This window comes from Saimiri boliviensis, chromosome 10, assembly GCF_048565385.1.
Source record: "Saimiri boliviensis isolate mSaiBol1 chromosome 10, mSaiBol1.pri, whole genome shotgun sequence".
NCBI classification, from domain to species: Eukaryota; Metazoa; Chordata; class Mammalia; order Primates; family Cebidae; genus Saimiri; species Saimiri boliviensis.
In genome coordinates, this window is record NC_133458.1 from 10,852,710 (window position 1) to 10,870,170 (window position 17,461).

At 36.2% G+C, this 17,461-nt stretch overlaps 1 protein-coding gene across 2 annotated transcripts in view; it reads right to left on the reverse strand.

The window, feature by feature from the left end:
- CNTNAP2 (contactin associated protein 2) overlaps positions 1–17,461 on the reverse strand; it is a 2,246,749-nt gene that overhangs the window by 903,685 nt on the left and 1,325,603 nt on the right. For both annotated transcript variants that reach the window (XM_074378960.1, XM_003929829.4), the window contains one exon: positions 10,147–10,253. In XM_074378960.1, coding sequence (XP_074235061.1) covers positions 10,147–10,253 — 107 coding nt within the window. The remainder of the gene's footprint in view (positions 1–10,146; positions 10,254–17,461) is intronic.

Here is a 17,461-nt window from a genome sequence, read left to right on the forward strand (position 1 = left end):
CCGTCTTCTGGCTACCTTCACCCACTACTCAAGCCTGCACCCCACTGCTCCTTTGACAAGACCAGTCTCTTCACAGTATTACATTTACAACCATGGCTATCATCTATTGAGAACTGACTACATTGTAGACAACAGGTTAGACATTTTACATAACATCTGAACCCTTCACAATAATGTTGGCAGGCACATACTATTATTTCTTGTTTTATTAATAATGAAGCAGGGCAGTAGTGTGCCAGTAGTAAACCAGCTCTATTAAAAGTATCTTGATTTACAGGGTTTGTCAATTTCCCTGATATAAATTCTCCCACCATGGTCTGGTTCTAGCTACCAAGGTTTATCAAGGGTAAACAATCAATTCAAAAAAAATTTGTATATTTAACAATTAGTTCTGTTTCTCTGTAGAACGCTGAAAGGAACTTTGCTCAGAGTTCAGTTCCTGCCTGAATGTCTTCCCAAATACCTTAGTTCACATTGTTCTCTCTCTCATATCTTGCACACTTGCCTTGATACTAGCTGGACACATAAATATCTGTTACCTTCTTATAATGTATTAATGCTTTTTTATTATTTATCCTGTTTTCTTTTAAAACTACCTTGTGGGTTGGGTGCAGTGGCTCATGCCTGTAATCCAAGCACATTGGGAGGCCAAGGCAGGTGGATCACCTGAGGTTAGGAGTTCCAGACCAGCCTGGTCAACATGGTGAAATCCTGTCTCTACTAAAAATTAGCTGGGTGTGGTTGTGGGCACCTATACTCCCACCTACTTGGGAGGCTGAGGCAGGAGAATTGTTTGAACCCAGGAGATGGAAGTTGCAGTGAGCCAATACAGTGCCACTGCACTCCAGCCTGGAACACAAAGTAACACTTCATCTAAAAAAAAATCCACTACCTTGTAAACTTCATAAGGAAAATGGCTCTAATCTATGCTTTTGTTTTTACATAGTGTGTTGCATACAAAAGAGATGCATAATATTGTTGAATGAATTAAAACTACCTATGATTGAAAGATAATCCTATACACCAACTTTGAAAAGCTAAAGATTTGCCATAGAAACTTAGTGACTAACGTAAAAATAGAAACAAATAGTTTGATTTGGGAGAAGTTAAAAAGAATGAGGAGAGACACATATTATTTTTACTCTAATTCTCCTTCCCCCCGCTTTTTTTTGAGCAGATATAAACCTTCCTGAAGTTCTCTTTCTTATCTTCAAATTAAACTAGACTCTTTCCCTATATTCTTTTTTTTTCCATAATTCAACCTGACGAATGTGTTAACATGGGTGTTTTCTATTCTTTTTCTCTTCTCTCTGAACCTTGGATAAAACATAGACTGGGATTCAAACTACAGGGAGTTTAATGAATAATGCTAGCTCCCTCAAGACCTAGCACTGGCATTTTATAGCTTCAGGGAAGTTCATAGGATCACAGCATGTCTCTACAGCACACTGCTTTTCAATATGCATTTGCAGATCAACTTTGGTATTTTTTTTGCAAAGACTCAAAGAGAAAGACATATTTTTGAAACTATTGAAAGAGTCTTTGTAAAACTGAAATTAAATCATTTCCCTCTATGTTTAATCTTGGTCATCATTCCAAGGCAAAGCATGAAAGACAGGATTAATTTGAAATTTGGTCTGCCTTAGAAATGTAAAGGTCTTTGGGCTGTGTTTCTCCAAATGACCTGTGCTATTTTAATCCAGTGGAATTTATTTTGGTTGTAGTTGAAAGATAGAATGACCGTTAAATCCCCTTCCAACATTTCTACCCAGGTAGTACTTTCCCGGTTCTTTCCATCTTATTTTATCTGTAGGCACCAGATGAATTTGAGAGTAAAGGAAAGGCTGGGAGGATTGTTTCTTTGACCAATAAGTGTGATTTCAGGAAGTGACACCAATTGCCACTGTTTCCCTTTGCTCCCAGTGCTTTAACTCTGGTGAGAAAGTGAGCTTTTCCTCTAGAGAATACATACAACTGAGCAAGGGCTTATTAATATTTTACTTGTATATATTCTATTGAAAACCACACTCCCTACCAAGCACAATGCTGAAATGGTGTCACCTCATTCTGATTCCTCGCTATCCATCTGGTAAAACAAACAAGCAAGCAAATAAACCACCCCAGAAATAAAACAATGCCAATCATTTGAAAATACAATCTGAAAAGCTGAAATAATTGCTTGAAACAAATAATTTGTGACAAAATATTATATAATTTTATTTTTTCCCTATGTATCCATATTTTGTAAACATGGAAAACACCAAACTGGGTTCTAAGAGGTAAGCATGCAGTAACATTTATTCCAAGATCACAATCCTGGTGAACCAGAGATGTAGAAATAAGGTGATAAGAACTTTTATTTTTAATGAAACTATACGCTGTTTTTGGAGGGGGCTACATCTTAGTATTCCTGCTGTCTTCCATTCTCTGCTTCACACTCCAGCATCTATTCCATATATGGAATGGAGTCAGCTCTCAACACATTGAAGAATGAGTAAGTGATATAGGAATATGGATCCTAGTGTTCTGTGGTCCTGCAGTTGTGTCCCATAGTCACTCCTTAATAACTGGGACACACTGAGCATCTGATGTAGGTCATGGTGTGGGAATGGGATGGGAGGTAAAATTGGAAGAATCTGGCAGTTGCTCACTTGATAACACTGAAGCAAAATCTGACTGCATAATACCATATGTAGATTAGAAAGTGTAGATGTACCCCATGCATATAAATCAGCCAGAGTGGCTATTCTATTTTCTAATAAACCCTTTATCTTTTCAATGAGCATTTACTTAAATACTGAGATATACTACAATCTTTACATTGCGAATCATGGATATTAAAATATGGTGTGTGTACTGAATGAAGAATATACTGATCTGTATGTCCAACTTATACGCAAAGTAAAATTAGACTAGGTGTTTTTTTGAAACATAGTGGCATAAGTTCCTAAAAAGCTGGACATTTTCTAAATGTAAAAAGCACTTAATAAAAAATATCTCATTGAATTTTCAAGAGGAAACAAGTTTAGAGGCATTAAATGACTTGTATAAAAACACAAAACCAAGATAGCACAGAGGAGACAGGGAAAAGAGATGGGGAGGAAGGTGATTAAATCTGAACATTTCTTGTTTAACTGCTGTCGAGTAACCCATGGCATGCACTGGAAAAGCTGACTTCACCTTCTATAAGTGTGAGTGAAATGCACACTAATGCAGCAAGAGTGTCTGAGGAAAACAGAAGATTTAGAAAGTATGGAGACAGTCATTTATCTGGAACTTAAACGTGATCAACTGATGGAGAAGTAAGTTTGGCCAAATAGCCTGAGGGTTTGACATCAGGACATCTAATTTCAAACCCTGAGTGATTTTTCCCTTTCCATAATTTCCCTGCAGCAAGGATACATGTATAATATTACACGATAAATCAAAAGATTGTTATGTTCCTGTTATTCAAATTTTATGCACAGCTTAAAATAAACTTCTTGCCATGTACTAGGCATTATTTAAACATATCTGTATCTATTTTAGTATAGCTCCTACAACCAGCCAGTATAGTAACGGATCACACTCTATGATGTAAAGGGTCCCCAACCTGTTAGGCACTGGGCCTCACAGCAGGTGGTGAGTGTTACTACCTGAGCTCAGTCTCCTGTCAGATCAGTGGCAACATTAAATTCTCAAAGGATCCTGAAACCTGTTGTGAACTGTGCATGTGAGGAACCTAAGTGAGAATCCAACTAATGCATGATGATCTGAGGTGGCACAGTTTCATCCGGAGCCATCCTCTTCCCCTTCTCCCCCAACCGGTCTGTGGAAAAACTGTCTCCTCTAAAATTGGCTCCTGGTGGCAAAAAGATTTCAGACTGCTGATTTAAGATATCGTTTTTGTTGCAACTTACTTTGTTACTGTTACTATAATGTCATAGATCTCACAAATTACAGTAATGAATAGGGTGTCTTAACATGGCACAATATTTTCCTTAACGATAATTTGAAATGTGTAGATTTGTTTGCTAATAACACCGAATTCCTCCAAATAATTTCTTAGAATAATGTTTAATGTCTTGTGGTAGTTTCTGCTATTATTACTGTTACTACCCTCTGCCTTCCATTTATCCATATTTTATTTGTTACTGTACTTTATTCTATTTTTCTTTTCTCCCCTTTAATTTTGCTGTCTCCTTATAGCTTCACTATCTTCATAAAGTTGTATAAGGGGCATTGAATAAAATTTAAAGAAAACACTTAATGTTCTGAATACTCTGTGACATTCACGAATGCTTGAAAGCAGTACATATTCGCTGCATGCATATTCCGTGCTGGGCAAGCCTCTGGTTTAAAATGGTGGTTGAAATGTGGTAAGATCTCCTGCCAGAGATGTATAGTCCAGTGGAGGGGACAGATATTATTAAATAATTATGAATAATAAATGCAAAATCATAACCACTACTAGTGCTAAAAGAGATGTGTGGTTTAGATTAAGAGGATTTGACCTAACGACAGGGTCATGGAAAGTTTTTCTGAGATGACTGCTGAGCTGATAGGAGTAGAAATGTACTAGACAAAGCAGAGAGGGAGATGTGCAAATGTCCTGTGGTAGGAGCAGTGGTATAGGAAGGGAAGAGTGTCATAGTGCAGGGCATACATCCAAGACTGAAAGGAGGCCAGTGCACTGAAGGGGAGAATAGGAGGAGAAGTAGGGGAGGAAATCACGTTAGAGACATGGCCAAATGAAGTAGGACTTGGCAACCCAGGTGAACTTGCCTCAAAGGATGGATTCCAATCCCCAAGGTGAAATATCTAGGTTTTATTTTAGGTATCTGATATGGTTTGGCTTCTGTGTCCCTACCCAAATCTCACCTTAAATTGTAATCCTCACATGTTGTGGGAGGGACCTGTAATTCCCACACGTTGAGGGAGGGGTGTGATTGGATCATGGGGGAAGTTTCCTCCATGCTGTTCTCATGAAAGTGAGTGAGTTCTCAGGATAATGAGTGAATTCTCACAAGATGATAGTTTTTAAAGGGATTCTTCCCCCTTTACTTGAAATTCTCCCTCTTGCTACCATGTCAAGAAGGTCTTTGCTTCCTCTTTGCCTTCCACCATGATTGTAAGTTTCCTGAGGCCTCCCCAGCTATGTGGAACTGTGATTCAACTAAACTTTTTTGTTTATAAATTATCCAGTCTCATGTATGACTTTATAGAAGTGTGTGAATGGACTAAGACAATACCCAGCACAATTCTACCCAGTGACTGTTTTTGTAGCAATACTCAAACTCCAAGTTAGCACTGATGCCTAAGTTGTAGAAACTCCAAACAGACAGAGACACCAAGTTTCTTTGTGCCAATAAATGTAGGTCATTATGCCCTGTGTTAGTGTGACTACAGCAAGTAGGATTAAATTGGTTTTGAAAATTATTCTTTGAATTAAATCACTTATAGGTACAGTGGATTATAAACAACATGGTATGTGCTGTTGAAATCCACTGCACTTCTCAAGTGTGCTGTAATAAGGTACAAAACAGTTTACAGTTTATACATTGATGAACCTAGAGGGAATGCTCCGGCATATAGCATGTAGAACTGTTACCTTTTCCATTTAAATTTTTCTCTAGCATTGGCTAGACAAAATTTTACTTTTGCTTTATTTGGCAACATCAGGATCTGTTCTTTACTAGTATTTCAGATATATATATATATATATATATATATATATATATATATATATATATATTTAAATCTTGTGATTTTAAAATTAAAAGAGAATTATATAGGTCATCTAGTTTACCTCCTACTGTTTCCACTGGAAATGTTATATCTATATATCTGGGCAATGTGAAACTCTTTACTTTAATAAAAAGATCTGCAAAAACGTTGCCTGTCAGAATGCATATATGGCATTTAATAAATTTCCAAGGCTAACATTGCTTATTTTTGTCAAAGACTAAAATACTATCCTTTAACCTCTTGCACTCATTTAATAGCCAAACATTTCTATATTATTTAGGATATTCTAAGGAATTTTTAGAGCAGTTTCACATAAGGAACTAATAATATATATAAGAATGACTGAAGTCTGAGAGGACCCAGCAGCATATTAAGGAGATAACAAAGCCTTGAGACAAAGATCATTTTTTTTGATTTATGTAAACTAAATGAGGTAAAATAATTCTGAAAGTGTAAGGAACATATGTGTAAAAAACAAGGTGATAATTAGATACTAAAGAGCATTTGAAGTATTGCAAAGCTTGGACATCAGCTGGAACATATCTACACAGCACTGCTAAGAGGAAAGACTACAGCTAGAAATGTGAAATTTTCCTACCAAGACACATTTTTCCAGTGCTTTTGGGAGAGTGAAGCAGGGATAAGTAAATCCAGTGGACACACACACACACACTATTCAACATGATCACTTTAGTCTCTAGTCATGGTTTGGTGTTCAGATATGCTACTAGTCAGTTCTTAAGAGATTTATTGAGAGTGGAATGCCTATATAAGCAATTTTTTTCAAGTATAAAACTGCAACAATTTAATGTTTTTGCATTTTGTCACAAACTAACCTCTTTTGTTTTTAAACAATAAAAATTGGCTTTCCCTTTCCTGTGATCTATCTTCTGTGATCTTTGGCTTTGTGGAATTGTCTCCTCAACTCAAAGGGAGACATACTGGCTGCTCAGATGAGTGGTTCATGAATGGCAATCCTCTAAGCCCTACAGATAATTTATGTAAAAACAAAGTCCCCACATATAAACAAACCAATAAATAAATAAAAAAAAAAACGACATAGGTTTAGGAAGCATATAGATTTCTCTTAATGCTCTTAAATTCTTTTGGAGAAAAATACTATGGAAACCCATCATTTACTGCAATCCAAATCTGGCATAAAAGTGATAGCAAACAATGTATGAAATTAAGAGACAAATTGTGTGATGTCAGCAATTATTGGTATAGAAGTTCAGAGCAAAAGGACAACTGCTCTGAAAGTGATGAAATGACAAAAATATATTGAGTACCACATAAGCCAGAGTTTTTCTCAGCACTTTCTGTGAGTCATTTCATTTAATCTCTCAATGGCTTGATGAGGTGAGCACTGTTACTTATCTATTTCATACAGGAGAAAACTGAAACTCGAATAATTGAAATGGCTTAGGGTACAAGTTAGAAAATGGTAGAGTCAATGTCAACGCAAGGCAGTGTGAACAAGCAAAAGGGTTTCTTTGTTCCATCTTGAACTAGAACTTCTACCCTGGATGATCACAAGGCACTCATTACACCACTGTCTCAACTTGACCAAGCCTGGGCTGGTGTAGAAAGTGTGGTAAAATACTGTAACCTGTAATGTTTGAAACTCTAACAAATGTTTGGTCATGTTAAACTTTAGATTTTAGTTAGCTACTTTTTTTTAATTAAAAATATTATTTTAAATAATTAGCATAATTTCAAGATGAATGTCTTCTGCAGAAAATAATGAAGCAAAATATTTTACATAATTTGCAAGGTTCAAACTCACAGCACACAAAATAAGCAGCTGCAAATCTCAGCTCATTGGCTTTTAGAAAGCCAAGAGACTTCAGTCGTGAAAAGTCTAAGAAAAGTCAAATGATTTACCACAAAGGCACATGACCTGATGATTTTATAGCTAGTGTCAGAAATATCAGAAACTGGGGTCTTTTCATTTTGATCTTCTTGCAATGAATGTGATTACTGATTTAGTAAAAATGTAAAATTGTTCAGTCTGTGTGGAACTGAATGGCATACATTATATCTTCTTACATTATGTGCTGTGTGAAATTTTTAGCAATTCCATGTGGGTAAGACTGTATCAAGTCTTTCAGGTTATTAGGAGGCAAATGGCCTTCAATTAGCTACAATGTATATGTCTCAAAACAAAATAGTCTCCAGCCAACCCTTTCTTGAATTATGCAGTATGGTATTTTCACCTCTATTCATTCACATGTTTGATATTCAAAATTTTGGCTTCATTTGGAGAAGACAACAACAGCTCAGGCTTATTTATTTATTTGACAAAGTCTCTCTCTGTAGCCCAGGCTTGAGTGCAGGGGCTCATTGCAACCTCTGCCTCCCAGGTCCCGGTTCCAGCAATTCTCCTGCCTCAGCCCCTCGAGTAGCTGGGATTACAAGCACGCACACCATGCCCAGCTAATTTTTGTATTATTAGTAAAGACAGAGTTTTACTATGTTGGCCAGGCTGGTCTTGAACTCCTAACCTCATGATCCGTCCGCCTAGACCTCCCAAAATTCTGGGATTACAGGTGAGAGCCACTGTGCTCAGCCTTATTATATGATTCTGCTTTTAAAGATCCAAAAAAATGGAGCAAGGAAAAAATAGGAAGGAGCAGCAGAACAAAAGACAATATTCCAATATTAAAAATGTTTCGAGCTGCCAACTAGCGCCAAACCTAAATACACTTAAGGTATTTCTAATCCTTGGAGTGATTACCCTTAAACAAAACAAACCTCAACTACTCAACCAATAGCATACATTTTAAATTTTTTTTTTTGTATTTTTTCTGTGTATTTAATGATGAAAGCAGATATATAAAAAAAGAATAACTTGCTTTTCAATTCACTGTAATAGTCATCAGTGAGATAGAAAATCCTTGCAACCACCACTGAGTTCTTGCTTTTTACCATTGGTTAGCATTACCATATTTCAGGAACAAGATATATACAAATTATATGAATGGAGTGAAGGTACCCAGTTTCATCAAAGTTATGGAATTTTAGCATCATCATTTACATAATGAATGTCACATGCTGAACGTTAATATTTTGATGTGATTGGTAAGGCATAATTTTAGTTTTATCTCTTTTCTTCGAATTAATTTCCATATAATTTTTGTTCTTTATTCATTAAATTACTTTTAAATATGTAAACACAGATAATGAATCTACTAAGTGTCTGTCTATTTTGACTTTGTTTACATCTTCCCATTGTTAGTTTTGTCAAGATTTCCTTGGCCTTGTTTTTGAATATCTACCTAAATAAATAAATGTGTGCAACGTTTTAAGTCAGCATTTTACAATACATTCAAAACATGATTTCTTGCTGCATATTACTATAAATAACACAATGGAAAGGATTAGAGACATGTATGACATTTTTACTGTACCCAGGGCTCTACTCTGAGGTAGTTTTCTTGTCACTATTTCCTAAAAGTAAAATGAAGGGCATTTTATTCGTATAATCAGAGGGTTTAGACATTAGAGTTTCAGTGTTTGGGCATATTGAGAGAAGGTTGAATTCTCTCTTTTTTTCTCACTCTTCCTTCCCTACACACACATACACACACACACACACACACACACACACACACACACACACACACAGGCACAGACAGATGTACACACTACCCAACAGTTGATTCTCTTCTTTTAATTATGATTTATGCCAAATCTGTTTTCAAAAGTGCTTTGTTTTCAAAAGTGTTTGGAAAATTAATATTACATTTATGGAGTGAGCATTAAATTAAGAAATTTTAAGTAAAATTAATTTTTATTTAACCTTTTGGAATAAAGCTATTATAAAAAGCAAGGCACATTTATGTTTTACTAATCATTTTGCATATTACTTTTTATTTTTGCTACTTAAAAATATTTTTGCCTTCTTATGTTTTCATTTTACGTCTATTAACTTTTAGATATTCCATTTCTGACTCACTTCTTTTATCTAAATAAATGTAGCCAAATAGTTGGGCTAAAGCATGAGGCAGCTATCATCCAGAAACAAAATGTTCCAATTACACTCTGTCTCCCACTGTGATTAATTGATAAATGAGGGTCCAGCCAGAGACATCACACTAACACAATTTCCCAAAAAATCAACCCAAACAGACATAGGTTAGACACAGAGAGGCAAATCCAAGTTTGGCCTTCCAATCTCAACTACGGATTTATGGAACAGTGAAAATGTTGGACCTTCTTTTTGAGTCAATTGCCACCAGAGAACATATTTTAACAGGTAGAATGCTATTTTTTGGAGAAATGACAACTGAATCTTGGTTTTCCAGATTCGAGTGATGTATTACGTAGATTATTCAGGTTGCTAAGCTTTAAAGCATAGCTAAAAACTTGAGATTCTCATGCAATTACGAGATTAAAGTGAGATAAATTGGCACTCACAGTTGTGGCAGGTGGCCCCACTGTATCCTGTCTCATCACAAGTGCATTTGAAGCTGTCCCATGTTTGCGAACACTTTCCACCATGCTCACAGTGATTGGGCACACATCTGTCAGAGAAAGAGACAAACAGAAATAAACCAACAACAAATTAGATTTATGAGTGGCCAAATTCCAAGCTGTCTGGGCAATATATCATTTCAATGCCAGGTTGTCTTACCAAGGTAATTAATCCTTGTTAGTTTAAGCAGATTAATATGATTCATGATGGAAGGTGCCAAGCGCAACAAAGATGATATATCACAGGCCTGGTGCTTCCCATTTTTGAGTAAACAGTAGATACTGACAAACAACTGAGGGATTTATTTGAATATCACTGATTCATTTTCTTTTTCCTTTTACCCCGCAACAAAGACAATAGCTAAGTTTCCTCCTGGTGAAAGATAGAAGATAAGCTGTCTTATTTCTTACTTTACTCTGTTCTTTCTTAAGTCAAATACTGACTTAAAGAGGGGCATCACCAAGTTTTTCATAGCAATTTGAGTTTTTGAAATAATGTCATGAAAACAGCAATGAAAATAAACTAAATGAGAAAGAAAGGAGTTCTAAGTCTTCCAAACACCTCTCCCTATTTCCCACTGGATAATAAAAGCAGCCTGCTTAAGGAGGCAGCAAACATAACACAGGGGAAAAAAACGCAGGTTTTGTGTTCAAATTTATACCTTTTCATTGAGATAACTAATTGTGACTACTTAATTTAATCTCTTTGAACCTTAGTTTTCAGCTTTGAAAAACAGGACAATGATCTCTATCTTACAAGTAATTTTAGCTTTGGAGATAATGTTGCTGAAGTATTAATAGTTCATTAATAGGCAGGAAATAGTGAGCCAGCAAATGGAAGCTGTAAGTATCTGAAACACAGCCTCCAGAGCACAGCTCGACTGTCCCTCAGAAATTGTGAGGTTGAAATTTGTCCAGAAACACCCCTGTTTCAATGGCACAAACCCTTTCCTTTCTGCTGGTTCCATCTCTTATCTCTCCCATCAGTTCCTCTCTTCATCTGCCCCACGACGTGATTTTTTTTTTTTTTAATAATCCTGGTTAAGATGCTTACAGATAACAAAGGTATTCATTGTGATATACCAGTACTCACAAAAGACATCTAGACTTTAGTAGGGAATTGTCAAAAATAGGAAAACTCTTCCAGATTAAAATAGCAGAATCTATAATCATGGGTCACAGGTAAGACAGATAAAAAGCCACCTTGCAAGCAACCCCTTTATCATAATTCCCCAGTCGCTCCTTGCTACAAAATCTGATAGAGCTGGCCTCAGCAATAGCAATCTCCAACTCTTGTTCTCAATTTACCATTAGCCATGCCTAAAACCATCTGTAGCAGGGATTGGCTCAGTTTGGCATGGAGCCCCGCCCGCCACACCCGCCCCGCTTTGAGTAGCTGTGCTGTTCTTCCTCAAGTTTTTACAAACCTTTACTCCTGCAACAAACACTGATTGAGCACTTGCTTTAGGCACAGCACAATGGAAAATACATGACTAACATTGTATTTACAGCCTTGCAGAAAGAGCTTGTAGTGTATACAGAATTAGATGTAGTATGTATGAAAACTACAGTGCAAGGAAGAAATGAAAAACAGCATAATGCAGGCACAAATAAGGTACTATGGGATTTCACACGAGGAATCGCATGTACATTTTGGGCACAATTAAAAGTTTTTGGGCTGAGACTCAATAAATGGACAGGACTGCAAGAGAAGAAAACGAGAGAAAAAAACATTGTTGGGGAAAGATACAACATAAACAAAAGCATCTTGTTGAATGATCATGAGGAATGGAAAATTCGCCCAAAGTTTAATAGACTCTTTTTATAAAATTTGGGCTCTAGGTTATCAAGGCTACAAAGATGCTTCATCTCCAAAGATTTTACAGTTTGGCTGGAGGTGGGGTGGGGATCTGATTCATGAAAAATGCAAACCCAGAAGAATTTGATGAGTCATAAAAGAGATATGAAATGCTATAGAAATTTGGATAGTAGAGGAGTTCCACGTGGATAATAAATAAAGGACTTCATAAAGTTTAGAACACTTCGCCTGAGGCCTGAAGAGTTGTATGTTTATTATTAAAATGTTGAATATCGTGCCTAGCAGAATACGTGAAAAAAGCACTGATAAGGCGGTGGAAGAGTGAAAGCACTAGGTGGTCTGACCTTTCCTATAGCCACTATGCTGCACGAGCCCTGAGGCACCCAGCCACACATGGCAGAAGGTGTTTACACCCAGAGCAGGTGGTTCTCTGCATCATGGAAGGAAGCAATGGGCTAGACACTTCAAAATGACAGAAAACTAAAACATCCTTGATACTTAGTTTTGGAATTCAGTATGTATATGATGTTGTATGGTATATTCACTTTCTAAATTATTGTGGGTTAATATTAGCTCAGACTAATATTAAAAGTAATTCACATCAGCTCATTATATCAATTAATTCAGAAGTAGTGCAGAAGTGTAGTGAGTAGCAAAGGAAAACCAGGCTGGAATCTAAATGTGGTGTAAATAATAGGCAAAGTAGAAAATCATCTCCATGATAGAAAAGATTACTGTGTTCTTACACACATGCAAAAAGCCTATAGCATCAAGTGAGACTAAATGAATACAAGTTATCCCTCCGTATCTGGAGGGAGATTGTTCTATACCACCTCCCTACCCCACAGATAACCAAATCCATGAATTTTCAAGTCCCTGTTATAAAATGGTACAGTATTTGCATATAATCTATGCACAGCCTTCCATGTAATTAAATCATCTCTAGGTTACTTAGATTTATCATTGTATTTTTAAAAATTGTTTCTTTTCTATCTGTCATTCGTTGGATTCACAGATGGATTCACAAATATACAGGTCCAAATATATTTCCAAAATTCAGTATTAAGGATCTCTTTAAAAGTATTTTTTTTTTTGCATTTAGATGGAATTTCAATTTTCTCTTTTTTTTTTTTTTTATAATTCTTATTTTTATTATTTATTTCTGAGATAAAGTCTTGCTCTGTCACCCAGGCTAGAGTGCAGTGGTGCCATCTTGGCTCACTGCAACCTCTGCCTCCGGGTTCAAGGGGTTCAAGTGATTCTCCTGCCTCAGCTTCCTGAGTAGCTGGGATTACAGGCATGCACCCTGACATCTGGCTAATTTTTGTATTTTTAGTAGACACAGAATTTCGCCATTTGGTCAGGCTGGTGTCAAACTCCTGACCTCATGTGATCCACCCACCCCAGCCTCCCAGAGTGCTGGGATTACAGGCATGAGCCACCATCCCCAGTCAGTTCTTATTTTTAAAACTGACATTCTCCCTGTGATGATTATGGACATTGTAATTCTTAATGGTGGAAAATGCTTTATTTCCAAACCAACTTGATTCAAATATAATTGCAAACCCTATCACCATAAATATTTTTTAAAAAGTTAGGGCCAGTTACCAAGCAAAATAAAATACTAATTAACCTAGCAGCCCCTTTCCTATTATTTCCTAGAACCAGTAACCTATGTCCAATACACTATTACTACATTGCTTAGTAATGATGTGTTGAACACCTGTCTCTTCTGAACTGAGATTTCTACAATTAGGGGTTTTTATCTTACAGTGTTTTACGTAACTAGGTGCACACTCACTAACCACCTATTGACACATTGACTAAAAGAATGGATGAATTAAATGCCAGAAAGTTACACCACAAAGAAATTGAAGTAATTTTAGAACAAATCTCTTTTGCTGTGAGAAATATACATTATTTGTTTCTATGATTTTATTCTCAAATCCAGACTCTTGCTCTAATAAACTCATTTTTTTTAGTAGGCCACAGGGAATGCGTAATTTGCTTCATGGCATGTCCTAGCTTGAAAGTTTGATTCACATCAAAAATGAATCAAAATGACTCAACTGCTTCTACTTGAGAATGACTTGACTGGGATCAGGAAGATACAGGGAAGAAGTTCACAGGTGTCAATGTGTTGTGATCACAGGACTCCAGAAGAAGTGATGCATCAAATTAACTCGGGCTCCAGACAGCCCTGCCCTCTCTGTCGGAATCGTACTTTTAGTTACAGCCTTTCAAAATGATTTAGAATCAAAATGCATTTTATTCAAATAACATTTATTTAGACGCCAATACATAAGACAAATGAAAGCTATATTTTTGAAGGTCAAGTGGGTTGCAATTACTTAATGTGAAATAAACCCACGTAGACAGAGTGGCTGCTTAGATGGATGTCACAATTCACTCCAGGGTTATGGATGACAGTTGCACTTTTATTTTACCCATAGCATCCCTTTTATTTCTGAACTTGATTTTAATTGCAAAGCATTGGAAATTTGAGATTCACAAATAGAAGAAACTGCAAATGGTACGAGATTTGTTTGTTTGTAGTAGCTTACTTTGTAGTGTATGTGTATTACTTAATTAAGCAAGGATAGTGGAAGAAATTTTATTTCAAATCTAAAAAATGTTAGCTTGACAGCATAACTGAATGCACTGGTAATCATCAAGGCACTTCGAAGGTGTTTTTCATCTACAGTGTTTAAAAGTTAAAATAGACATTTTAAAATAAAATTAAATCTTTGTGTTACTTTTGAAACCACATATGGTTTTGTAAAACTTGACTTGAAAACCAGTCATAGCACCATGACTCCAGAAATCACATAGAAATGTGTTCTGGTGGAACCATACAGCCATGAACAGTGCAGTGTTTATCAGAATAGCTTGCTGTTCTGTATAAACCAGATCCTTGGGACTCAAAAGCAATGTTTCTCAAAGCTTTGTGAGCATAGGAATCTCTTGAAAATCTTAAGATTCTGATTCTTGAAGTCAGGATTGGAGTCTGGGATTCTGAAATCCTAACAAGGTCCCTGGTGATGCTCATGTGGTCGGTGAGAGGACCAGGCTTTGAATAACAAGGCTCTAAAGCATTGTACTTCTCTGCAGCGTGGGGGCACAAAGCAGAACACAAATGCTGAGTAGGAGGAGAAACAGCCCAGGGAGCGGGCACAAGGGGAGAAGACAGCATGGCATGCAGACAGGGCAAACACAATGTATTCAGTCATTTCTCCTAAGACTACTTTTCGATAGGTCCTCCTACCATTTTTAATCTGATGCACTCAGAGCGACATATAATCATCTTTGTAATGTCATTTAGTAAGTTAAATCATTTCTGAACCTGATTGTAGACTTCATATAATTCATGGAAGTGATCACTGACTATAAAGTCAGTTTCACTTCATCATAAAATCAAGTTCAGCATTCTCAATCTCAGAGTTAGCTAAGGCTTTTCCCTACTTAGATTGCATACAAATAACAGTGGTAGGATATTTGATTTGCTTTTAGACTAATACCAGTTTGACACCTGGACATTAACTATGCCCTTTTCTAAACTTAGGAAAGACTGCTTCTAGGTTACTGATAGCTTATTTCTGTAAATGATTGGACCATTATTTAAAATGATTTATAAGTTATTATTCCAGTATACGTTTCCTCCTTAATTTTTGATTTTTTTCCCTTCATTGCAGCATGAAATTTTATTTTTGCTTATTAAGACAAGAAATACATTTAGAGTGCTTGGTTTTTTTGAATACTATTATTCATACTGTTGACTCTAAGCAATGTTTCCATAATCATAGTATTTCCTTTTATACTACTTTCCACATTTATCTCAACAATATTTGAGTACTTTTATTTCTATACTAATTAGATATTGATTTCAGTTGAAAGGATATTCTCTATGGAGTGTCTTCTATTTATTTTATTCAAATAAAAATTATATAGAAAAGTAATCACAATTCCAGTAACTAATTTAATACTTTATTACTGTATAACATTATAGTGGTAAAACTAGAAATGCTAATGTGATATTGATGGAGCGCCTTGAACCGGCATTTATTTATAGAAATATTTCACTGCTAAGATATTTACTGTGCCTCCTACATTATGCCCAAACTTTTCATTAAAAAAATAATCAAGCATATTTGGTCCACATCTATTGATCCTTAATTTCACTGTTATGATATAAGCAACTTAATTTGGGTTTTCTGCCTTTTAAATGTTTTTTTAAATTATAATAAACTAGAGTTCACTTTATCTCATTTTGTTAATTTACTTAGAGTTATACTTTTACAATCTATTCCTCATCGTTTTGCAAATAAAATGTCTTTTGAAAGATTCTGGCTCACAGGAGAAGAACCTGCAAAACCATCTGTTTATTCATCTGTCTCCAGGTTGAACTGTGTTAAACCTGAATAAATAACACTACGATCTTTTAAATCAGTCAGTCGCCTGCTCCACATAAGGCACTCTAAAATGAACTCTAGAGAAACAAAGAATAGGGAAAGTTTCATTCTCAAGAATTTGTATTTATTCATGAAAATGTAATTAGCAAGTCAGTTCTCTATGTATGCCAGATATTAGAAATACTGGTACAGAATTAGGATCATAGGCCACTGTTTTATGCATATGCGACCCGTTTTTGGGAGTAACACATCTTTGAAAGAAAGTTCAGATTTGGGTAGCCTGGAAAGAGGAGGAATCCCCTCCTATGTGGAGAGAAGGCAAGGGCTTGCACTAGTTTAGTTCAGCACGAAATGTGGTTATGACATAATAAATCATTGAGGTTGGCTAGAGAAGAAAGTTTGCATTCAGGAATGAGGATCATGGTAGACAGGTGTGGATGCCCATGCCACAGCCCTTTCTCCTCTCTTCCCGTCATCACTCTGCTCTTGCTCAGGTATTCAGCCTCCTTCACATGGCCTGTGGCTTTTGGAAGGGGAGACTATTTCAGTCTCCGAGGAACAAAAAGAAAAGAACCAGGCTTCTTAACAAAGTCATTAAGCTGTTGCACATTGTTCTGCAAAATTTACAATCCTCTTTTATAGCAATAGAATTTACATCTTGACATAGAACCACCACCAGTCACAGACAATATTTTTCAGGCTTTCTTTAAGTTATGCAGCCCTGTGACTGAGCTCAAGGCAATGGAAGGGCCATGGGCAACGTCTGGATGAAGCCCCTAAAAGGGAAGGATGTGCACTATTTCTCCTTTTCTCGTCCTTCCCAACCTCCTTCCAGAAATGAACCTGTGATGTGTGAACTGAAGAAGCCATCTCAGAAGAAAAGAGAGAATAAAGGGAAAATATCTAAGTAATCTGAACTTTGGATAGCATATCAGCCCTGGGCCACCTACCCTAAGATTTTCATGAGAGAGAAATAGAATTCTGTATGTTTTAAGCCATTGTTATTGTTATTTTGGGTCTTTATTATAAC